Source organism: Ursus americanus, chromosome 1, assembly GCF_024610735.1.
Source record: "Ursus americanus isolate L20-20 chromosome 1, mUrsAme1.1.p, whole genome shotgun sequence".
Taxonomy (NCBI): domain Eukaryota; kingdom Metazoa; phylum Chordata; class Mammalia; order Carnivora; family Ursidae; genus Ursus; species Ursus americanus.
In genome coordinates, this window is record NC_142127.1 from 75,847,469 (window position 1) to 75,872,910 (window position 25,442).

The following is a 25,442-nucleotide window of genomic DNA, read 5'->3' on the forward strand; positions in this document are numbered from 1 at the left end:
GGCAGACTCTTTTTCTATGTTCCCTGTTAAAGATTATTCAAAGCTTTTTAGTTCCAGTTCCTCACCATTGGTTTTTTGACTCTCCACTAGTTCCCTACTTAAGAATGTCTTCAGTTAGGCATAATGTAGAATGTAGTACCTCACATTTCTATTCTAGTAGTTTTTCTCATGGATTATCTATATATACATGCACAGGAGAAGATATCATTCAAGGCTATCTTGCCTTTTATTCCAAATAAAACCAGCACTTATGTTCTTATGGATACTAACCCTTTATCAGCTGTGTCATTAGCACATATCTTTTCTCATTCCAAAGCTTGCCCTTTAGTTTTGTTGATTGTTTCCTTCACTGTGTAGAAGTTATCTTGATGATGTCCCAATAATTAATTTTTGCTTTTGTTTCCCTTGCCTCAGGAGACCTGTCTAGTAAGAAGTTGCTATGGCTCATGTCAAAGAGATTGCTGCCTGTGTTTTCCTCTAGGATTTTTATGGTTTCCTGACTCACATTTAGGTCTTCCATCCATTTTGAATTTATTTTTGTATATGGTATAAGATAGTGGTCCAGTTTCATTCCTTTGAATGTGGCTGTCCAGTTTTCCTAACACCATTTCTTGAAGAGACCATCTTTTTTCCGTTGGATATTCTTTCCTGCTTTGTCAAAGATTAGTTGACCATATAATTATGGTTCCATTTCTGGGTTTCCTATTCTGTTCCATTGATCTATGTGTCTGTTTTTGTGCCAGTACCATATATCTTGATCACTACAGCTTTGTAATATAACTTGAAGTCCAGAATTGTGTCTCCAGTTTTGCTTTTCTTTTTCAAGTTTGCTTTGGCTATTTGGGGTCTTTTATGGGGTTTTTTAATAATAATTTTTATTATGTTAGTCACCATACAGTACATCCCCAGTTTTTGATGCAATGTTCCATGATTCATTACTTGCGTATAACACCCAGTGCACCATGCAATATGTGCCCTCCTTAATACCCATCGCCAGCCTATCCCATTCCCCCCATCCCCCTCCCCTCTGAAGCCCTCAGTTTGTTTCCTAGAGTCAGTAGTCTCCCATGGTTCATTCCCCCTTCTGTTTACCCCCCCTTCTTCTTCCCTTTCTTCTCCTACCGATCTTCCTACTTATGTTCCATAAATGAGTGAAACCATATGATAATTGTTTTTCTCTGCTTGACTTATTTCACTTAGCATTATCTCCTCCAGTCCCGTCCATGTTGCTGCAAATGTTGTGAAATCGTTCTTTTTGATGGCGGAATACTATTCCATTGTATATATGGACCACATCTTCTTAATTCAGTCATCTGTTGAAGGGCATCTCGGCTCCTTCCACAATTTAGCTTTTGTGGACAATGCTGCTGTGAACATTGGGGTGCATATGGCCCTTCCAATCCATTAGCATAGGATGTTTTTCCATTTCTTTGTGTCATCTTCAATTTCTTTCATAAGCGTTCTATAGTTTTCAGAGTACAGGTATTTTACTTCTTTGGTTAGGTTTATTCCTAGATATCTTACGGTCTTGGGTACAATTGTAAATTGGATCAATTCCTTGATTTCTCTTTCTGTTGCTTCATTATTGGTGTATAGAAATGCCACAGGTTTCCATACATTGATTTTGTATCCTGTGACTTGACTGAATTTGTGTATCAGTTTTAGCAATTTTTTGGTGGGGTCTTTTGGGTTTTCTACATAGAGTATCATGTTGTCTGCAAATAGTGGAAGTTTATTGCTTGCCAGTTTGTATGCCTTTTATTTATTTTTGTTGTCTGATTGCTGAGGCTAGGACTTCTAGTACTACATTAAATGACAGTGGTGAGAGTGGACATCTCTGTCTTTTCCCAACCATAGTGGAAAAGCTCTCAGTTTTTCCCCATTGAGGATTATATTAGTTGTGGGTCTCTCATAAGGCCTTTCTGATGTTGAGATATGTTCCCTCTATTCTACTTTGTTGAGGTGTTGTTGTTGTTTTTTTTTTTTCTTTAAGATTTATTTACTTTAGAGAGAGAGTGCAAGCAGGGGAGGGGTAGAGGGAGAAGTAGAGAACTCAAGTAGACTCCCCGCTGAGTGCGGAACCCCATACAAGGCTCCATCCCATGACCCAGAGATCATGATCTGAGCCAAAATCAAGAGTCAAATGCTTAACTGATTGAGCCAGCCAGGTGTCCCTTGTTGAGGGGTTTTATCAAGAATGGATGCTGGGAGCACTTGGGTAGCTCAAATAAGCAGCCTACTCATGATTTCAGCTCAGGTCATGATCTCAGGGTCCTGGGATCCAGCCCTATGTAGGGCTCCATGCTCGGCATGGAATCTGCTTCTTTCCATCTTCCTCTGCCCCTCCCCCTGCTCTATGTCTCATTCTCTCTCTCGAATAAATAAATCAATCTTAAAAATCTTAAAAAAAAAAAAAAAAACGGATGCTGGACTTTGTCAAATGCTTTTTCTGCATCTATTTATGGTTCTTATCATTTCTTTTAAAGTGGTATATCACATTGATTGATTTGTGAATATTGAACCACCTTGCAGTCTAGGAATAAATCCCAGTTGATCATGGTGAATGATTCTTTTAATGTACTATTGGGTTTGATTTGCTAGTATTTTGTTCAGAATTTTTGCATCCACGGTGATCAGGTATATTGGCCTGTAATTCTCTTTTTAGTGTAGTCTTTGTCTGGTTTTGGAAATAATGTATTGCTGGCCTGGTAGAATGAGTTAGGAAGTTTTCCTTCCACTTCCATTTTTTAGAACAATTTGAGAAGAATACGTATTAACTCTTCTTTAAATGTTTGGTAGAATTCCTCTGGGAAGCCATCAATGTATGTTCTTATGAAGCATGTTTAAATCACACCCTCTACAACTTCTGTTTATGGTTCAACTATCATTTTTAAGACTGGGTGTAGCTTTTCTCATCTTTTTTAGTGACTTAGAATTTCCTTTTGTAGAAGAGCATATAATAACTGCAGAATATATTGAATTCCACTGTAGAATAAGATGGGTTTTTTGTTTAGATTGCTGGACCTGTTGTTGTTTTTTTTTCTAATGGGTGCTATCCATAAAGAATTTGATCCCATTATTTTATTTTAAAGATAGGGCCATGCTTGTTAATTATACTGAATAAAATATGGATCTTTTGCAGAAGAAAAGGGACATAATTGTGTATTTGGGATGTCAGTCATTATTTTGTATTCTGGAGATGTCATTAACAAAGCTATTAACATAGATAATGCTGAACAGGGTGCTATTTGAATAGGCATACACATGGGGAACATTCCTTGATTTACAAAAGCATTTATTCCTTTTGGAATCTGTTGTTTGCAGTTATTCTTGTTGGCTTCATGATCAGCCCCAAGCTTCTCTCATAAACAGCATCCCAGACCTTTTGATTTCATATCAGGCCTTCATGAGGCCTATCTGCCTCATGGTTTTTCAACAGTCCACAATTATACAAAATTGTTTACGTGTACTTAACAACATCTTTTAAGTGGTTTTGTCTCCCTCCCCTTATTTACTTCTGTAGTTCATTCTAAAGAAATCATTTGATTATCCTATGTTGATGATTCCTCTGAAATTTAGATAGCCCAGTGCATTTGATTTATTATATACCTGTTTTAGTAATCTGATCTTTTAATATTTTGGAATAATGAGCGAGCAGAGGATAATAGCTTATCTTTTGGGTAAACCTCCTGGCCATTTAATATAAAGTAGGTGACAATATGAAATTGCTCTGAAGTTGATAAGATGCCTGTGGCATATTTATATTTTGTAGACAAAGGAAAGTAAGTTGAAAACTATCATTTTATTACAGTTCGTTTGGCCTAGAGTTTAAGGAAGATTTTTGTTTCTTTAGTAAATCTTATGTTATCAGATACTAGAATTTCTAAACTCAGACTTTAAGGGAAGCTGAGACACCAAAAGTAGGATGCTGGAAGATAATTCTTTGTTTTTTATTTTAATTTTTTCTTTGTTTGAGTGTAGTTCACACACAATATTAGTTTCAGGTGTTCAACGTAGTGATTTAGATAATTCTTCAATGATAGCAAAGCAGGAACATTCTGTATCCCACTAATAAAAAGGACAACTCATACATGAAAACTGGTACTACACTGTGAATCCCTAGAGAGCAAGAGGTGAGCTCTTCTAAAATGTTGATTGCTGTGATGCCTGGATGGCTCAGTAGGTTAAATGTCTGACTTCGGCTCAGGTCATGATCTCAGGGTCCTGAGATCGAGCTCCATTTTGGGCTCCTTGCTCAGCGGGGAGTCTGCTTGTCCCTCCGCCGCAACCCCCCCCCCCCTGTGCTCTCTGTCTCTCAAATAAATAAAATCTTTTTTAAAAATGACGGTTGTTGGTTTTTTTCTGCCTAGAATAAAAATAGTGCATATTAATTGTAGAAAATTTAGAAAATACATTTATAAAAATTGCTCAAAATCTTTAACATTTTAGTGCATTTCCTTTTAGTCTTTTTCTGCGCATAAGTATTTTATAGTAAAACATATCATGTAAAACAGTTTAACACAAAATATCATTAAACCCATGTCAAGAAAGAGAACATCCCAGATGACCCCTGTGTTGAATCTCTTCTTAGTAATATAGCTTTGAATTATATGAGCCAAAAATGGATACAACTAAAAGAATAAATTCTTAATTATAATAGAAGATTTTAACACAACTTCCTAGTAATTGATAAGCAGTCAAAAATTTAATAAACAGAAGATTTGCACTAAGTGAACAGACAGAAAGATGTTCACAAGCTTTTTTTTAAAGTCAGTTAAGTATAAACAACAGAAATTGGGATCTTAAAGGATTCTTAATGATATAGGACACTGTTAATTGAAAAGAACCAGACCACAAAGTTGGATATAATAATTACAATCTTGTTTAAAGTATTCTATGTAGATTGGAAAAATACTTTTTTATTTTAAACACTTTGACTGGGATATACATCAGTAAGTTTTTTTTTGCAATTATCCCTGCTTGGGGTTCACTGATCTTAAATCTATGGGTGGATGTCTTTCACCAGTTTTGGAAAAGTCTTGTGCATTATCTCTTTGAGTGTTTCTTCTATATTATTTCCTGTTTCTCTCTCCTGTGATTCCAATTACATGTATATTAGGCCATTTGATATTGTCTCATAAATACTGGATTCTCTATTTTTTCCTCTCTTTTTCCCTTTATGATATAGTTCGGATAATTTCTGTTGATGTGTATTCAAATTTATTGATTCTTTTGTTGGTGGTGTCTTTTCTGCTGATAATCACATCACAAGAATTCTTTAGGTCTACTACCATACATTTAATTCCTAACATTTCTGTTTGGCTTTTTTCTAATTTCTCTATCTCATCTGACATTTTCCATCTGTTCATTCATGTGTCCACTTTTCCCACTATTTTTTTTAAAGATTTTTATTTATTAAAGAGAGAGGGAGTATGTGAGCTGGGGGGGGGAGCAGAGGGAGAGGATGAAACAGACTTCTTGCTGAGGAAGGGACCCCAGTGATGTGGGGCTTGATCCCAGGACCCTGAGATCATGACCCAAGCTGGAGGTAGACGCTTAATTGACTGAGCCACCCAACACCCCTCTACTATGTTTTTAACACATTTATCATAGTTATTTTTTAGGCCTCTGATACTTTCATCATTAGTGGTTGTTTCTGTTGATGACTTCCTTTTTGACATTGAACCATATTTTCTCTCTTCTTCACATCTTTTGACTTTTGGTTGAATAACGAACATTGCAGACAAAAGAAAAGTAGAGTCTAAAATAAATATTTATGTTCAGAAAAGGATATACCCTATTTTGTCAAGCTACTACCATGAGGGGCTAAATGAACATAGTCTGTTAGCTGAGCTGTATCTGGGCTTTGTTGTTGCCTCAGTTTGATTCATTTCATTATAGGTTTCAAATGCTTTGAGGGCAGGAAGAACCTTTACCTCAGTAGGGTTTGGGATCTCAGTGTTTATAGGATTTCTCTTAGTTCTCCTTTGCCTTCAGCCTTTGGTAGGCCCTATACTTCGGCATTTCAGGAAAGAGCTCTCTCAACTTTAATAACCCTTGCCTAGCCACAGGTGGACACTGTCTTGTAATCAGTGAAAGCCTGCATGCCCAGAAGTTTTGCTTCAGCTCTCTTGCCCTATTCTCAGACTTTAGCAGGCCTTTTGTACCTACACATAAGAGGGTTCTCTCAGTTCTTTTGGCCTGCCTCTATTCATACGTGTGAGTACTTGGTAAAGGCCTGTAGAAAAGAGTTGGTAGGTAACTGCAAGCTCTTTTTGTGTTCACAGCCCCTGGGTATTCTTAGCTGTCATGCTATCTGGTACTCTTATGCTTTAAGAATTTGTTAAATGTTCAACTGTTTCTTCCTACTCATGTCTGTGGGTGGTGTCCTCTTCCACTCATTGCATCACCAAGGATAAAGGCAGTTTTAGGTCTCTTCTCTCTTAGAAAGGGGTTGTCACATACTAGTGTTTAAATACGTTGGTTTCTTTGTGTCCTTAGCTCTTAATGAACTTTAAAGAAAAGGCTATGATTTTGTTGGTTTATTAGGTGTCTTATTAGATGTCTTGACTTGTTATTAGGGTGGAAGTAAAATTTGCTTGCATCTTTTTTACCCTAAACAGAATTGGAAGTAACTTTTTTTTCACATTTTAACATATCTGATGTGATATATCATTTCATCCTATTTATATAGCCATCAATTGAAAGACTTACCATTGCTTTCCTACCACTAAGAAAAACATTATCAAATAATCATTTGTCTGATGTATCCCACCTTAAGCGATTTTTAGATGACATATTAAATTTAAATGACATATTAAAATTGATTAAATATGGTGTTTGTCATCTGCACACATGTGAACTTGATTGTTATACTGGTAGACTATACACTTCACATCAGCCCCTCAGTGTTTCTGTCAGCAGACCATTTGAGGAAATCATAGTTCTATCATTTGAAAACTCTACAATACTGATGTTGCTGAGGTATACTGTTGGGTATTTGAAGATTATGTACTTTCTACTTTTGTGTATAGAAGGAAGCTTTTATAATAAAAAGAGTAAAAATAAAACATGCAGTCTCCCATTGGCAATTTCTGGTATGATCAAGAAAGCATGTGCATTGGGGTACCTGGCTGGCTCTGTCAGTAGAGCATGGGACTCTTAATCTTGTTGTGAGTTCAAACCCCATGTTGAGCATAGAGCTCACTCAAAAGGAAGGCAGGCAGGCAGGAAGAAATGAAAGGAGGAAGGAAGGGAGAGGAGGGGAAAGAAAGAGAGAGAGAAAAGAAATGAAAAAAGGGAAGAAAAGAAAGAAAAAGAGAGAGAAAGAAAAGAAAGAACCTGCATTAAAATTTTCAGAGTGGGTGTCAGTGATTGGGAAGAAAATTCCAGAGATGGTGGTGGAAAGCACTCTTTTAAGAAATGATGGGGCGCCTGTGTGGCTCACTTGGTTAAGTGGCTGCCTTTGGCTCATGTCATGATCCTGGGGTCCTGGGATCAAGCCCCACATCGGGCTCCCTGCTCAGCAGGGAGTCTGCTTCTCCCTCTCCTTGTCCCTCTGCCCTTCCCCCACCCCCACTCATGCTCGCTGTCTCTCTCTCAAATAAATAAATAAAATCTTAAAAAAAAATGCTGTATTATTCTTCTCAATGATTTTTTTTTAAGAATTTATGTATTTGAGAGAGAGTGTGCGAGTGAGAGAGAGCACGAGTATGGGAGGCAGCGGGAGAGTGAGGAACAGACTCCCAGCTGAGCAGGGAGCCTGACACAGGGCTCTATCCCAGGACCCTGCGATCATGACCTTTGCCAAAGGCAGACACTTAACTGACTGAGCCACCCAAGCACCCCTCAATTATGTTTTTAATGGCACAAAAGAAAGAACGTGTATAGAGTCATTATATTGCCTACCTGAAACTAATATAATGTTATATGTCAATTATATGTAAATTTAAAAGAGAAATGTATGGACAACAGAACATAGATGTTAGATTCAAAAAGAGATTCAGAAAAATCAGACTCTGTGAAAAAGCTATAGGGATACCTAGGCCAATTTATTTTTACTCTCTTTTTAATATTCACATAAATTGATTTGAAAAATCTATGACTAGATAATCTAAAGGAGTTGTTTCAGTAAGTATAGTTTGAGTGATAGTTTAAGCAGCATAATTTTTAGTACAGTATTTCTTCTTTAAGTACCATATAGTTAACATTTGTAGTGTGTTCAAGATACTGCTCTTCTTCATAGACTATGAAAAAAATATCTGTTGCTTAAATCAGTGACAAAAACAACTTTTTAAGTGGGAACATTTCTGAAAACCTTACTATTTATATTTATTATCACATAATTGTATCCTTTTTCTAGATGTGTTGGTAATGCTAAAATCACTATCCAGTAACAAGAAAAAGAGAGTAGGAAAATTATCATTCCTATTTTGTAATAGAAGTTTGATAGAATTAAAATACACATTACTTTAGCTTTATACAGTATTTTCATAAGAATCTCTAACCTAGAAGGCTAAATCTTAATGTAATATCCTTAAAAATTTACATATTTGTGTCAAACATTCTGTACTTTTTAAATATATACAGTGGTATTTTAGGATAGAAAATGTATGCTTTGTAACATTTTTAATTTCAATTTGTAATGTAAACTAAAGAACATTAAAGTTTTAAATTGTTAAAATTTAAAAGTGTCCACATAGTTCAGAAATTAAAAATAGACTTTTAAAATAAAATTAGATCTCTTATAACTTCTTATTCCTGATTGAATTTAAAGTACACTTTTCAAATAAGTAGTGTAGTTTAATTCTTTGGGGAATTACAACATTGGCTGTTCATTTGTAGAGATGGTTTTTCCATAATGTCACATTACTATTACAATTTTCAATATTTCATCTTTATTTTCTTATACAGTAGACATAGAGATTCTTTTTTATTAACATATATATTTGAATTACACAAGAAAATTAAAACCCATTTAAAATGCAGCCTTTCTGATTTGAAAATAGCAAAACTTTTTGTGCCTTTTTTAAAAAGATTTTATTTATTTGAGAGAGTGAGAGAAAGTGCACAAGTCGGGGCGGGGGGGTGGCTAAGAGCAGAGGGCGAGGGAGAAGCAGGCTCTCCGCTGAGTAGGAATCCTGATGCGGGACTTGATCCCAGAACCCTGGGATCCTGACCTGAGCTATAGGCAAATGCTTAACTGACAGAGCCACCCAGGTACCCCAAAACTTTGTGTCATAGGACTTGTGAATTTTTTTGATCCAGTTAAAGAGCAGCCTCACTATATGAAAAATCTAAGTGTATTTTGTCTGTTCACATTGGTGGTAAAATTGGGGGCAATTTTTTTTTTGTTAACTGGATGAAATTGTGTGTGTGTGTGTGTGTGTGTGTGTGTGTGTGTGTGTATTTTTTTTTTTTTTAATAATAAAACCTAGGGGCACCTGGGTGGCTCAGTCATTAAACGTCTGCCTTCGGCTCAGGGCGTGATCCCGGCGTTCAGGGATCCAGCCTCGCATCAGGCTCCTCCGCTAGAGCCTGCTTCTTCCTCTCCCACTCCCCCTGCGTGTGTTCCCTCTCTCGCTGGCTATCTCTCTCTGTCGAATAAATAGATAAAAATCTTAATAAATAAATAAATAATAAAACCTAGTGATTTCCTAAGCTTCTACCTTAGGAAACTAGAAAAAGAGGAGCAAATTAAATCCAAAATAAGCAGAATAAAAGTTAGATCAGAAGCAACTAAGTTGAGGTATGCCTGGGAGTTCAGTCGGTTAAGCATCTGCCTTCGGCTCAGGTCACAATCCCAAGGTCCCAGGATTGAGTTCCACGTCCGGCTCCTTGCTCAAAGGGAGCCTGCTTCTCCCTCTGCCTGCCGCTCTCCCTGCTTGTGCTCTCTTGCTCTCTCTCTGACAAATAAAAAAAATCTTTAAAAAATCTTTTAAAAAAAGCAATTAAATTGAAAATAGGAAATTAATAGAGAAAAATAAATAAAACCAAAAGCTTGCTTTTTTTTAAAAGATTGGTAAAATTGCTAAGTATCTAACCAAGCTATCAAGAAAAAAAGAAATGTTACTAATAATCAGAAATGAAAGAAAAGTTATCAGTACAGATTACATGAGCATTAAAAGGGTAATAAAAGGATATTATGAATAACGTTATGCTCACAAGTTTTGTAACCAATTCTTTGAAGTACACACATCTACCAAAACTCACACAGGGAGAAATATATAATCTGAAGAGGCATTATCTGTTGGAGAAATTTAATCAATAATTAATAACCTTCTAAAACAGAAAGCACCAGGCTCAGGTGGTTTACTGTTGAATTCTAGCAAACATTAAAAAAAAGAAATGATGCCAGTTCTCTAAATTGCTTTCAGAAAATCGAAGCAGAGGGAACGCTTCCTAACTCATTCTGTGAGGCCAGCACTACCCTCATCCCAAGACAATGAAAAGACATTACTAGGATAGAATATTAGCAAAACATATAGCAAAGATTTGTATCCAAAATACGCAAAGAACTGTTAACAGTAGGGAAACAAACAGCTCAAGTGGGTAAAGGAATTGAACAGACACCTCACCAAAGATAGACAGATGGTGGATAAGCATATGAAAGCGTGCTCAATATCATGGCACTAGAGTATTGCAAATTAAAACAACGAGGTATCTGTTTTTAAAAAAAACCCATTAGAATGGCTACAATCCAAAACACTGTCAACACCTAATGCTAACAAGGATGTGGAGCAACAGGAGCTCTCATTCATTGCTGGTAGGAATGCAAAATGGCATAGCCAATTTGGAAGACAGTTTGATGGTTTCTTACAAAGCTGAGCATAGGCTTACCATACAGCCCAGCAGTCCTACCTAAACCCAAATGAGTTGAAAACTTATATCTACACAAAAATCTGCATGCAGGGGCGCCTGGGTGGCTCAGTCATTAAGCGTTTGCCTTCGGCTCAGGGCGTGATCCCAGGGTCTTGGATCGGGCTCCCTGCTCCACGGGGAGCCTGCTGCTTCCTCTCCCACTCCCCCTGCTTGTGTTCCCTCTCTCGCTGGCTGTCTCTCTCTCTCTCTCTGTCAAATAAATAAATAAAATCTTAAAAAAAAAATCTGCATGCAAACTATTTCAGCTATATGAAATTCTGGGAAAGGCCGAAACTATAGACACAGTAAAAATATCGGTTGCCAGACAGTGGGAGGTGGAGTTGGGGAATGAATAGGTGGAGCACGGGACGCTTTTAGGTTAGCAAAACTATTCTGTATGATACTGTAATGGTGAATACATGGCACTATGCATCTGTTAAAACCCATAGAACTATACAACACAAAGAGTGAAAGCTAATGTAAACTATGGACTTTAGTTAATGTATCAATAATGGTTCATTAGTTGTAACAAATATACTACACTCTACCAGTCTGCTCCAGCAGCAATAGGGGAGGAAAAATAATTTTTCTTCTACCCTTCTAGGTTCTTGGCTGAGAGAATATACCCCCATAATAAAAAGACAGTGTAACAGGTTTAATAACATATACACTTCCTGCATACATGGGAGACATCCAGGAAAACTGAGTAATTCTCTGAAATGGCCCAAGTCGCCACCCTAAATACTATCTCCAGTTAGGCGGAGAGGGGGTTAAGGTAAGACCAGTTATGGTAGGTTACTAGGAGAAGCACAGTAAACAAGTGTATGTTTGCTGTGCAGATTTAAGTCCATGTCTTCTCTATTGATAAAGTTTTCTAGAGTTTTAGTTATTTTCCTTTTCCTAGTACATAGAGGGAGACACCTTACAAATGGAGATTTTTCTTATAAATGTAAATGTCTGTTATAAAAGGGTAACTTCTACTTGTTTTTCAGAGCTTCTTCTTTGTCTGGTGTTCCTTAAAAATATCCAGCTCAAGATAATCATGCCAAAGAGGCTTATTTTGGGGTTCTATATTCTGCTACCCTTCACAGCCACAACAAAATAGAAGCGACCGTGTGGTTTAAACAACAGAAATTTATTTTCTCACAATCCTAGAGGCTGGAAGTCCAAGATTAGGGTGCCAGCATGGCTGCGTTGTGTTGAGAACTCTCTTCCTGGCTTGCAGATGGCTGCCTTCTCACTGTTTCCTCACATGGCAGAGACAGACAGAAAGCAAGCCCTCTGACAGCTATTCCTGTGAGGGCACTAATCCTATCATGAAGTCCCCACTCCCTTGGCCTCATCTAAACCTCATCCCAAAGCACCCATCTCCAAAAATCATCACAATGTGGGTTAATGCTTCAACATATGAATTTTAAGGGATCACAGTTCAGTCCATAGTACGTTTTGTTTATTCATTCATCAGTTTATGAACATTGTGTTGTTTCCACATTGGGTTGTTGTAAGTAGTGGTGCCATGAAAATTCCTGTAGAAGTGTTTGTTTAAACACTTGTTTTCAATTCTTTGGGGTATATGCCTAGGAGTGGAATTGCTAGGTCTTATGGTAATTCTATGTTTAACTTTTTGAGGAACTTCAAGAATGTTTTGCACTGCAGCTACACCATTTACATTCCCACCAGCAACATAAAAGAGTTTTAATTTTTCTATATTCTTGCCAGTCTGGGTTGTTTTTTTTTTTAAATTATAGCCATCCTAGTATGTGTGGCTTGATATCACATGGTAAAATGAATTTTTATATGTAGCTTTCTTCCTATAATTTATTTTGTATGTTAGAAGTAGGTACGATTATCATTATGTTGAAGTTTCTATTAAAATCCAGTAAACGTACTGTAGATTAAAAGATTATTACAGGGGCGCCTGGGTGGCGCAGCGGTTAAGCATCTGCCCTCGGCTCAGGGCGTGATCCCGGCGTTACGGGATCGAGCCCCACATCAGGCTCCTCTGCTATGAGCCTGCTTCTTCCTCTCCCACTCCCCCTGCTTGTGTTCCCTCTCTCGCTGACTGTCTCTCTCTCTGTCGAATAAATAAATAAAATCTTAAAAAAAAAAAAAAAAAGATTATTACATATATTGCTGAGTGCTGAGAAATACACAAATGAGAAAACTTAATGATTAGGAAAGTCAATTTGCTAAATGCCACTGAGAGAGTGGTGTTGAATCAAGATTTAAAACCAAATGTGATTCCGAAGACTGTTCTCTTAAATATTCTATTATTCTGCCTATGCTGTTCCATAATATAGTTGATATTTCAATAATAAGCACAACCACCAGGTGTTTCAGTGTTGTAAATCTATATAAGATCATTTGTATGATTAAAAATATATAATTTGTAATATCACAGATTTATTATTAATTTTTCTTTAATTTCCTTTGATGCAAAAACATTGCTGATTTGACTATATATTGATACAGCCTTTCTGTCAGTATTTAATAAAATAGTGAAAAAAATATGACTATGTTTTTAAATTTGTTTTCTTTTAGGTCCACCTCATTCATTTAACCGAGATGAGACAATAATCATTGCTTTGGCATCAGTCTCTGTATTAGCTGTTTTGATAGTTGCCTTATGCTTCGGATACAGGATGCTGACAGGTAAAAATATCACCGTTTGTTCTATTGTTTATTAAATATACCATTTAATTAGAATCAATTTTCTCCTTTTTCAAAATCTCTGTGCTCCCATTCTTCTCTCTTAACAACCTTTTTTTCCTAGTTTTTATGAAAAGTTTCAAAAATATCCAAAATACCTCTCACCCATCTTCAGTGATTATCACATCTGTATATCATCCATAGTCCTGCTCACCACATCCTTCTGTGGTAGTGGGTTATTTTGAAGTAAGTCACATACATCATTTATCTGTAAAAAACTTTTAATATTATCTCTGAAATATAAGGACTTAAAATGTATATAACCACAATACCATTTTCACGTCTAAAAAAATAAATAATTCTTTGGTATCACCAACTGTCTAGTCAGTTCTACTGAACTTTAGGTTTGATGAGTTTTTTAGGAAGTCAGTACCCATTCATTCATTTGAATAACTTTAATAAAACCTTTAATGTTTCTGCAATATTTTAAACAAGGTTTGTTGTTGGACCTATCTCCCAAAATTCAGCTTTAATATTATTATTCATCATTCATCTTCATTTATAGGTGATTCTTAGTTTAGTAAATAGTTTAACTCTTGGTGACGTTGGGCATAAATCTAGCTCCCTACCCATTTGTAGCTCTTCTTTTTAACTAAAATATAATAAAAATTGTAGTAAAGATCTTCATTTTATTGAACCGTACATTAGTAACTTCTTTTTCTATTCTTACAGGAGACCGTAAACAAGGTCTTCACAGTATGAACATGATGGAGGCAGCAGCATCAGAACCCTCTCTTGACCTAGATAATCTGAAACTGTTGGAGGTAAGATTGCTCTTACATATTATAGGCTGTTCTTTCTGCTGTCATAGTGTATCTGAGACAGTAACTTTATTCACTCACTACATCATTCATCCATTTATTCCACGAACATTTATTAACTAGCAGTTTGGTGCCAAGGCCTATTCTAAGCACTGAGAATATAGGTGAACAGTACAGATAGTCCCCTTGAGGCTTGTCTTCTTCTTCTTCTTTTTTTTTAAAGATTTATTTATTTATTTGAGAAAGAGAGAGCAGGGGGAGGGACAGAGGGAGAGGAGAGAAAGAATCTCCAGCAGACTCTCACTGAGCACAGAGCCCCATGCACTGTGGGGCTCCATCTCAGGACCCTGAGATTGTGACCTGAGCAGAAATCAAGAGTCAACCAGCTGCTTAACTGACTGAGCCACCCAGGCTCCCCTTGAGGTTTATATTCTAGTGGGAAAAGAGTCTACAAACAGTTTAAAAAATAAATGTATATTATTTCTGGTAGTAGTAAGTGCTATAGAGAAAAGTAAAGCAGATAAGAAGATAAGAAAAATCGGAAAGGGAGTTAGTAAAGAGTATATTTAGAAAGGAGATGATCGGGGCGCCTGGGTGGCACAGCGGTTAAGCGCCTGCCTTTGGCTCAGGGCGTGATCCCGGCATTATGGGATCGAGCCCCACATCAGGCTCTTCCGCATGAGCCTGCTTCTTCCTCTCCCACTCCCCCTGCTTGTGTTCCCTCTCTCGCTGGCTGTCTCTATCTCTGTCGAATAAATAAAATCTTAAAAAAAAAAAAAAAAAAGAAAGGAGATGATCTTTGAGTACAGACTGCAACAATATGGGAATAAAGATGTGAAATTCTGAGAAGAATGTGCTTTCAAGCAATCCATACTATATGCCTAATGAATATTCCTTGTCTGTGCATATATTATGTATTTTTATAGGTACATACAACTGTTATATATTATGTTGAATTTAATTTTCATTTGGTAATATCTCAGAACCTATGTTAAAGTCTTAGCATGATGAATATTTTTATGATCTTTACTAGAATAAATAAACTATGATCCCCAAACTAGAGACTGTTAAATAATAAATATGGTAGATTTGATTATATAAAACATTTTAGGAACCTTCTGTTTAGGAGAAAAATATAATACACAAAGTTAAAAGATTCCAAAAAAGCATTTCAGCACATGAAAAAGAATTGTTCAGAGCTGGTATAAATCAATAGAAGAAACAATCCATAAAAAAATGGAAAAAATCATGAAGTGCCAATTCACGAAAGAATTAAATGTAGCTTTTAAATGTATAATAAGATGTCCAATTTACTAAATTGAAAAAAAATACTAATTAAAACCATAGGATATTATCCTCGACCGAGTAAAACACTCCCAAACATTGCTGATTTAACTGTATATTGATACAACCTTTCTAAAGGGCATTCTATGTATCTGCTAAATTTAACCTAGAAATAGTGAGTGAACTGTAATAAAAGTCCTTAAATAAATGATGGTAAGTCCTTGACATGTTTCAGTAAAGTGAAAGAAATCTCCAGAAGCCAAAAATGAAGAGAATGCGTTGCATTTTGCTGAATTTATTTTTTTTTTATTGTGTCCTGGCTATTAAGAATGTTATATTGTAGATACCCTGTGTTCTGTTAGGCTATTCTAAAGTGTGTTTATTTACATTGTTTGTTGTAATAGGCTGTTAACTTGGTTGGATATGCTGCAAACTCATCTCTTAGGCAGAAGCTCAAATCTCAGTGCAGTTGTTTTGTCTTTAGCTAGAATTGGTTTCATGTCTTCATTGGGTTTCCCCCTCTCTCACTCTCTTTTGTGGAATTCTCCCCTCACTTTACAGAATTTGTGGTTGCCCTTAATTCTGTCCTCTGGTTTCTAGGGCCAGAAAGATTATGGATTTTCTATTACAGTTCTAGCTCCACTGCGGAGTGTTCATTTCAGCCTGCTCTCTGGCTAAAGTGCTATAAAAATGGGTAGTTCATGCTGTGGCATTCATTTCTAAGCGTTGACTCCCAGAATCTACTTCCTTTTGTTCATTCTCTTGCACTTTTAGATTTCTTTTTAAAATTTTGTTCAGGGGCGCCTGGGTGGCTCAATCGGTTAAACATCTGCCTTCAGCTCACGTCATGATCCCAGAGTCCTGAGATTGAGCCCCACGTTGGGCTCCCTGCTCAGCATGGAGTCTACTGGTCCCGCTCCCTCTGCCCTTCCGTCCACTGGTGCTCCCATTCTCTATGTCTCTCTCTCTCTCTCTCTCTCAAATAAATAAAATCTTTTTTAAAAAATTAAAATAAAATGAAATTTTGTACAGAGTTCATAGTTGTTATCTGTGGGAGGGCTGGGTCTGGTAGGAGATTCCTGAGCCATATGAGATGTGGAATTTATTAGTTTCTTGACAATGGAGTAATTAAAACTATAAGCAGTAGAGAGCTATGGTCTACATTTGAATTTATACTTTTCTAGAAAATTTGATTTTTCAGTTGTGATATGAATTAATACCTTGCTTTCTTCAAAACAAATTTACAGCTGATTGGCCGGGGTCGATATGGAGCAGTATATAAAGGTTCCTTAGATGAGCGTCCAGTTGCTGTAAAAGTGTTTTCCTTTGCAAACCGTCAGAATTTTATCAATGAGAAGAACATTTACAGAGTGCCTTTGATGGAACATGACAACATTGCTCGCTTTATTGTTGGAGATGAGAGAGTTACTGCAGATGGACGCATGGAGTATTTGCTTGTGATGGAGTATTATCCCAATGTAAGTTCTTTATTATAAAGATTAAAGTGACATTTATATTAGCTGTCAATCAGATTTTCAGGACTACTGTTCTGTAACGCATTCGTAGTTTGCAACTGGTTATTAATGGTCTTCAGTGAGATAAGGATCTCACATCAGAATATGAATCAACTAAGTAACTAGTTAACTGTTTAGTTCATCTGTTTGTGTCTGTCTCTTTCTCCCTCTCAGCAAGACTTTCTTGATGAAGGAAACAGTGTTTTGATTGACATTCATTCTGGTGCAAGCTCCTTACCCATGTCTGGTTATAAATAGTTTGTGGGTGAGCACCTTGAGTAACACTGACACATATATATTTATGAAAGCTTTCTGTTTTGTACTTGTAAAACAAAAAAATATAATTTGTATTTGTACTGGTAAGAGATACATTGTGAAGAAAGAGTCTAAAAGACTCTTTTCTATCTTAATTTGATAAATCAAAGGAGCATTTAATATGAAATAATCATTTATACTTTTCAGTGTTGGAGAAATAAAAACTAATAATGTTTAAATTATCCTTTCATCCTCTCCTCCCCCTCTACTCACAGAAATGTCTGTTTTGCGATTTTGAAATGTCATAGTTCATTGGATCTTCATGGAATCCTAACCTGCTTAAATACTTTATAAGGCTGCTCCTAATTTTTCTCCTCATGTTACAAATAAATTAATTCCTTTTTTTTTTTTTTTGTATGTGTGGATTTTTTCCTTTATTATAGGGATCTCTATGCAAGTATTTGAGTCTCCATACAAGTGATTGGGTCAGCTCTTGTCGTCTGGCTCATTCTGTGACTAGGGGACTGGCTTATCTTCATACAGAATTGCCACGAGGAGGTAAGACAATGAATAGAAGATGAATGGCACCCATATGAGGTCAAAATTCACAAAGGGAAATTTTATTCATATCTTCAAGCTAAGAGTATATTTTATTTAGTAGCAGATTTATTATTAACCAGTTGTTTGAATGATCTGGCATGAGGAAATGGATTTGAAATGTAGTAGGAAGAATAAGAAAAAGAACTTAAAGACTCTAGAGAGGTCATGGAGCTCATTGAGATTTTTATTAAAGCTCTGAACACCTCTGTAAAGATGCATGTATGGCGTACTTTCAATAATGTTCTTTTGAGTCTAGTGGTTCACAGACCCTTTAAAGTCCATCTGTGGACTTAGGTTAAAAACCTCTTAGCTAGGCTATACTGCATTTCTTTGCATTTCTTTTCTTATTTTTTTTTTCACTTTATTTTTTTTTCAATAATTTTTTATTATGTTATGTTAGTCACCATACAGTACATCCCTAGTTTTTTATGTAAAGTTCCATGGTTCATCACTTGCTCCTTGCTTATTTAAATGAAATATAGTGTATTGCCAATTCTTTACTTTTAACATCATATAGATCTTTATTCTGTTGTTGGTTGGTCTTGAGTATAAAACCTATGTGTATCTTTTTATAATTCAGTGTTTCTCTTAGCTAGAATTAGGTTAGTCAAATCTGTCAGGGGGAAAAATAACAGGCTTCAATAAGAATGAAAATTTTTTTTTTCTCGTGTAAGAATTTAGAGAGAGACAATCTAAGATTGGTTTGGTAACACCAGGGTATTATTGGAGCCTTATTATTATCCCCTCCATCATTCTTTATATATGGCTTACATTTTCAATGTCACCTCATTGTCCATCATGCTATATATATGCTAATCAGTAGGGAAAAGAAAGGGAAGATAAAAGGAGTTGTACCCTTCTGCCTCCAGAAGTCCTACTCTTATACTTATGTTTTATTTTCTAGAACTTAGTTCATGCTTAACTAGCACACTTACCTGCAAGAGATGCTGAAAATACAGTTGATGTTGTTGTTATTGTTGTTGTTGTTTTTAAGCTGGCTGTGTTGTGACTCAAATAATATTGGCTTCTGTTACCAAGTAGAAAGAGGATAATACATGGTGGGGACTTAAGAACTGTGTGGTTGTGTTCTTTGCCATAACTACAGTTTTCTTCAGCATCTGTGTGCGTTTTTGCTGGGTGTTCAAAGCATCTTTTTAATACATTTACTGTCTTACTTTGTTTCAAAATACACCTGACATCACAGGCTGCTCTAAATTAGCTTTGCTTCAAAAATCAGTCTTCGTGCTTTCTCAAGCTTTCATGCCTTACGGGATTTTGTCATACTATAGCCCAGAATATTGTTTTTCCAGTTTCTCTGACCTCTGTAGATAAGAGAATCGTTAATATATCAATTTCTTAGATCTTTGTTCCATTGTGTAATAGCATGGATCATCTTTTCTAGCTGCTACTTCATATATAAATAATTTCTCCTGAATAATTTATCACTTCATTTATCTTGACATCTTGCTTTTCCTGAATACAGAATTGACCAATGTTGTTGCCTATGTCAGCAATTTGATGTACTTTTTCTAGTGCTTTAGCACATTAACCATTTGGACTATGTTTCCTTACTCTTCAATATTATTATAACTCATTTAAAGAGCTAGCTTAGCACAGAATTTAAAATACCGTCCTAATCCTCCTTTTCAAGACTTGCACGATTTAGCAAGTTTTCAAGTCAAACATTGGATGAAAAGAATGATTGCCATCAAATAAGAGTTTTATTTAATGTAGATGTTACTCTCAAATATTACCTAACATTATCATTTAAACTAGTTAACCTTTTTTAAAAACTGAGTATATATATGCTATTGCAAAAAAAATAAGTGTAGTAGCTATTTGATTTTTAAAATATTGGAAATATGCTATATTATTTCAAAACATTTAAAGTGTTATTTCACTTTTTTTCAAAGAATGCTATTTTTTCCAGAGTCTTTTTATGTAATTTGCTGTTTGGCATAGAAATTTTATAGTAAGGAATAATACTATTATTATTTTATTCAGCTGTTTTTGGCTTCAGAATAAATAAGGAGGAGTTGAACCTGTTTATTTATTTGTAATTGTCTTTCTTATGAATTTTTTTCTGAGAATGTCAATGAAACTTGTTACCATACTTGCCCCAGAAAAGTCTCTAACAAAGAAAGAACATATATAGATCACTCAAATATAAACAGAAAATTACTATTAACTACGTAAATCCTTCCAGGTCCTTTCTGTGTGTGTATGTAAATATCCATGGACTATTTTTTGTTCAGGTTTTATTTTTTTCACAATTGAAATAATATTATGTCCTGCTTTTCTTTGAGATACTTGCCTTGTACAGTGCGGTTGCCCAGGGCAAAATCATTGTATATTTTGCTCCTTTCTCTTCACCCCCCACCCCAAAATAAAAAGGATTAAAAGGTATACCGAGGAGAACTTTAAGGGAAAAAGTCTCTCAGTGGGCAGTCTGTAGTTCTACCTCTTGAACTGGTGATAAATCCTAATCTTGTTTCCTCTTTTTCTTCTCTTCTCTCCCTTACCTCTTTTGCTCCCCTGCTCCATTTCTTTTTTTTTTCCCCCTCATTATATAGTAGAAGAAAGTACTACTCTGTTTTCCTCTCTGGCTGTCTCACCGACTTGTTAGTTGCCCATTCTCCCCATAATTTGCCTGGTTTCCCTAAGTATGAGATCTTTTAGTTTAAGTAATGATTTGGGATTAATATGTAAACACTTTCCAAATATAGAAACATTTTTATACCTATAAATTTCTTATATAAATATCACCTCGAGATTATACCATATATACTAGTATTATGAATAAGAATAAGAAATGCAGCTGTTTTAGGGTTTGAGCAAGCGATGTTAGTACAAGCTTTAGAAAGCTGGACCATGAACTGAAAGGGGAGAAAATGAGCAGGAAAGATCAATGGTAACTACTATTTTTTCCTCCAATTGTGCTGTTGCTCTATTTTATTTTTTTATAAAAAAGAAATTATTATCCTCTTTTTCATTTCATTGTTGGTGAAATTGCAGTCTAATATTCATTAATGAGAGTAATGGCTAAATGCTGAGCCTATTTGTGTCTAAATATAAATACGCAATAAACTTATCATTGACTTTGTTCCGATTGCTCTGTTTCTTTGTATACCTAGAGAGTTACTTTAAACTTCAGAAATAATGGTATAGAATTTTTTTCAATTCAAGAACTATAGTTGTTGTTGTTTTTTTTTAAAGATTTTATTTATTCATTTGAGAGAGAGAGAGAGCACAAGCAGGGGGAGAGGCAGAGGGAGAAGCAGACTTCCCACTGAGCTGGGAGCCCAACATGGGGCTCCATTGCAGGACCTGGAGATCATGACCTGAGCCAAAGGCAGAACGCTTAACCATCTGAGCCACTCAGGCACCCCAGGAGCTATAGTTTTACTTAATAATATTTATTTAAGTTTTCTTTATAGAGAGGGAAAAAATATATTATGCTTTTTGTGAGGCAGCTTAGGTTAAATACATTCTTTCAGTCAGAAAGCATTTATTGTGTACCAGCCCTTTTGAATTCAGGTAAAACGTGTTCTCTTTCTGTCTTCATGGAGCATATAGTTTAGTGATAATAGAACGAGTATAATAGTGCTTTGCTTCTCTGTAAAATCAGAAAATAGGTTTTCATGTCTTGCTGAGAGATAGCAGCTCCTTTACTCATTCACCAGGTCCATTGTAAAACTATCCCTAGTTTGATTTGAAGAACTGAGGTGGGCTTAGAGCCAGGGCTAAACCTGAGGGCAGACTGGGATGTTCCATCATAGGTTTAATCTGTTAAGCCATAGGAAAATAGTATAACATACGTATACAGATTTTGGAGCCATCTCAGTTTTTCATTGATATTATTTTAGACAAGCTGACTTTTTGATTGTTTATACTAAATATTTCTTTCTTTATTGCCTCCTCTTGCTACCCTAGAAATAAAGAGAAAGAAACAAGTGTGTGTTAAAATTAGAAGCAATGGCATGTTAGCTATACATTGCAGTTAAATATTTAAAGCTTAATTAATTATACATGCAACAGTAGTTTATGTTGTAAAATATAGTGAAAATAGTAACAGTTGTGAGTTGAAACTTTGCTTTCTTTTTTTTTAATAATATTTTTTTATTATATTATGTTAGTCACCATACAATACATCCCTGGTTTTTGATGTAAAGTTCCATGATTCATTACTTGCGTATAACACCCAGTGCACCATGCAATACATGCCCTCCTTACTACCCATCACCAGCCTATCCCATTCCTCCACCCCTCTCCCCTCTGAAGCCCTCAGTTTGTTTCCCAGAGTCCATAGTTTCCCATGCTTCATTCCCCCTTCTGTCTACCCCCCCTTTCTTCTTCCCTTTCTTCTCCTGCCGATCTTCCTACTTCTTATGTTCCATAAATGAGTGAAACCATATAATTGTCTTTCTCTGCTTGACTTATTTCGCTTAGCATTATCTCCTCCAGTCCCGTCCATGTTGCAGCAAATGTTGAGAAACCATTCTTTTTTATGGCTGAGTAATATTCCATTGTATATATGGACCACATCTTCTTAATCCAGTCATCTGTTGAAGGGCATCTCGGCTCCTTCCACGATTTAGCTATTGTGGACAATGCTGCTATGAACATTGGGGTGCATATAGCCCTTCTCTTCACTATGTCTGTATCTTTGGGGTAAATACCCAGTAGTGCAATTGCTGGATCATAGGGTAGCTCAATTTTTAACTTTTTAAGGGACCTCCACACTCTTTTCCAGAGTGGCTGTACCAACTTGCATTCCCACCAACAATGTAGGAGGGATCCCCTTTCTCCACATCCTCTCCAGCAACTGCTGTTTCCTGCCTTGTCAATTTTTGCCATTCTAACTGGCGTAAGGTGGTATCTTAGTGTGGTTTTGATTTGAATTTCCCTGATGGCTAATTAGTTTTGAACATTTTTTCATGTGTCTGTTAGCCATTTGTATGTCTTCATTGGAAAAGTGTCTGTTCATATCTTTGGCCCATTTTTTTGATTTATTTGTTTCTTATGTATTGAGTTTGAGAAGTTCTTTGTAGATCTTGGATACCAGTCTTTTATCTGTAGTGTCATTTGCAAATATCTTCTCCCATTCCGTGGGCTGCCTCTTAGTTTTTTTGACTGTTTCCTTGGCTGTGCAGAAGCTTTTTATCTTGATAAAGTCCCACAAGTTCATTTTTTTCTTTTGTTTCTTTTGCCCTTGGAGATGTGTCATGAAAAAAGTTGCTGTGGGGGCGCCTGGGTGGCACAGCGGTTAAGCGTCTGCCTTTGGCTCAGGGCATGATCCCGGCGTTCTGGGATCGAGCCCCACATTGGGCTCCTCCGCTATGAGCCTGCTTCTTCCTCTCCCACTCCCCCTGCTTGTGTTCCCTCTCTCTCTGGTTGTCTCTGTCTCTGTCGAATAAATAAATAAAATCTTTGAGAAAAAAAAAGAGAAAAGTTGCTGTGGCCGATGTCAAAGAGATTGCTGCCTATGTTCTCCTCTAGGATTTTGATGGACTTGACCACTCTCTCACACCATACACAAAGATAAACTCCAAATGGATGAAAGACCTCGATGTGAAACTTTGCTTTCTTGTGTCATTTTTTGTTATTAGAAAATTAATGGGCAGAAAAATAATACAGTCATCTATATTTATGTAGTTCCTATTACCTGCATGCTTACTCTATGTCCAAGGGTGCTGTTTAAGCATTAATAAATATTTGAAATTATCTAAACAGATCATTATAAACCTGCAATTTCCCATCGAGATTTAAACAGCAGAAATGTCCTGGTGAAAAATGATGGAACCTGTGTTATTAGTGACTTTGGATTGTCCATGAGGCTGACTGGAAACAGACTGGTACGCCCAGGGGAAGAAGATAATGCAGCCATAAGTGAGGTAAGTATATTAAAAAAGGTATCACTCTGACATACCTTGAGAACATAATGAATTGCATTAAAAAAATCATCCCAGGACAGTTATCCTTATATGCTACCAATTATAGCATATTAAGAATTGCAAAATTAAAAATGTAAAAGACATTACATGAAGTTTATCAGTTCTTTATGGAAATCACTGCCATTCCAACTCATTTTTGACAAGCATTGGGAGGAAGTGTGTAGGAACTGACTTTTGAAGCAAGAGTAAAACTGCCAAATTTGAGATAGGACAGTCACCTGTTGATAATCACTGTTAAAATGTGGAACACATCCTTCCTAACCTTTTTCTCTGAATTCATACATATGTGTCTGTGTGTGTGTATGTGTGTGTGTGTGTATTTTTTTGACTCAAAAAAACTGTTGAGGGGTGCCTCCGTGGCTCAGTTGATAGAAGGTCCAACACTTGATTTCGGCTTGGGTTATGAGCTCAGGATTGTGAGACTGATCCCCACCTCAGGCTCTGTGGTCAGCATGAGTCTGCTTGAGATTCTCTCTCTTCCTCTCCCTCTACCCTCCCTGTTTGCATGCTTTCTCTCTCCTTAAATAAGTAAATAAAATCTTAATTTTTTTTTTAATTTTTAAAAATATTAAATGGTGGGGCACCCTGGGTGGCTCAGTCAGTTAAGCATCTGCCTTTGGCTCAGGCCATGATCCCAGGGTCCTGAGAACAAGCCCCGCATCGGGTTCCCTGCTCGGCGGGGAGTCTGCTTCTCCCTCTCCACCCTGCTAGTGCTCTCTCTCTCACTGTTTCTCTCAAATAAATAGGTGGAATCTTTCAAAAAAATATTAAATGGTGTATATTGTTATATAGTTTTCTCATGGTGTCTTAGAAATGTATCTGCATTGACATACATAAGATGGTCTAGCCCATTCTTTTTGAATGATGAATTAGTATTCAATGGGATGGATTTACCACAGTTTAATTATTCAAGAAGGGCATTTTATAGATTAAAAAAATTGGTATAGAAGGTTTCAGTGACATGCTTAGGGTCAAAAAACATATCATTGATATGAAATTTATGTATAACTTCTGGTCTAATGTATGCCTTTCAGAATATGCTACATTCTGTTTCTGAAAAATATCACTCTAATTTATCAGGTCGGCACCATCAGATATATGGCACCAGAAGTTCTAGAAGGAGCTGTGAACCTGAGGGACTGTGAATCAGCTTTGAAACAAGTAGACATGTATGCACTTGGACTCATTTATTGGGAGATATTTATGAGATGTACAGACCTCTTCCCAGGTAAGAGAATTGCTATCAAAAATTGACATATGTTTTGAAATGAAGCAGTTATATCTTCTTTTTCTACAAATAAGTCAACTTTTGTGTACGGTTTTACTTTCATTTAAACCTTTAGTTCATTGCCATCTAGTGTTCAGAAACATTATTAGCAGAAGGATGTCAATCAGGAAAAACTTTTTAAAAGGACTCCAAGTTTGCATCTGAGTGCATTTTAATTAATTGCTCATAATAGCTTATCTGTGTTTAGTTTGGTCTCTGATTGCTTTAACGGTCATCC

General features: G+C 36.2%; 1 protein-coding gene across 1 annotated transcript in view; it reads left to right on the forward strand.

Moving 5' to 3' along the window:
- The window catches only part of BMPR2 (bone morphogenetic protein receptor type 2), a 184,487-nt gene that overhangs the window by 131,851 nt on the left and 27,194 nt on the right, over window positions 1-25,442 (forward strand). Inside the window, exons 4-9 of the mRNA XM_045806523.2 lie at window positions 13,402-13,512; window positions 14,242-14,333; window positions 16,862-17,092; window positions 17,827-17,941; window positions 23,717-23,877; window positions 25,018-25,165. Coding sequence (XP_045662479.1) covers window positions 13,402-13,512; window positions 14,242-14,333; window positions 16,862-17,092; window positions 17,827-17,941; window positions 23,717-23,877; window positions 25,018-25,165 — 858 coding nt within the window. The remainder of the gene's footprint in view (window positions 1-13,401; window positions 13,513-14,241; window positions 14,334-16,861; window positions 17,093-17,826; window positions 17,942-23,716; window positions 23,878-25,017; window positions 25,166-25,442) is intronic.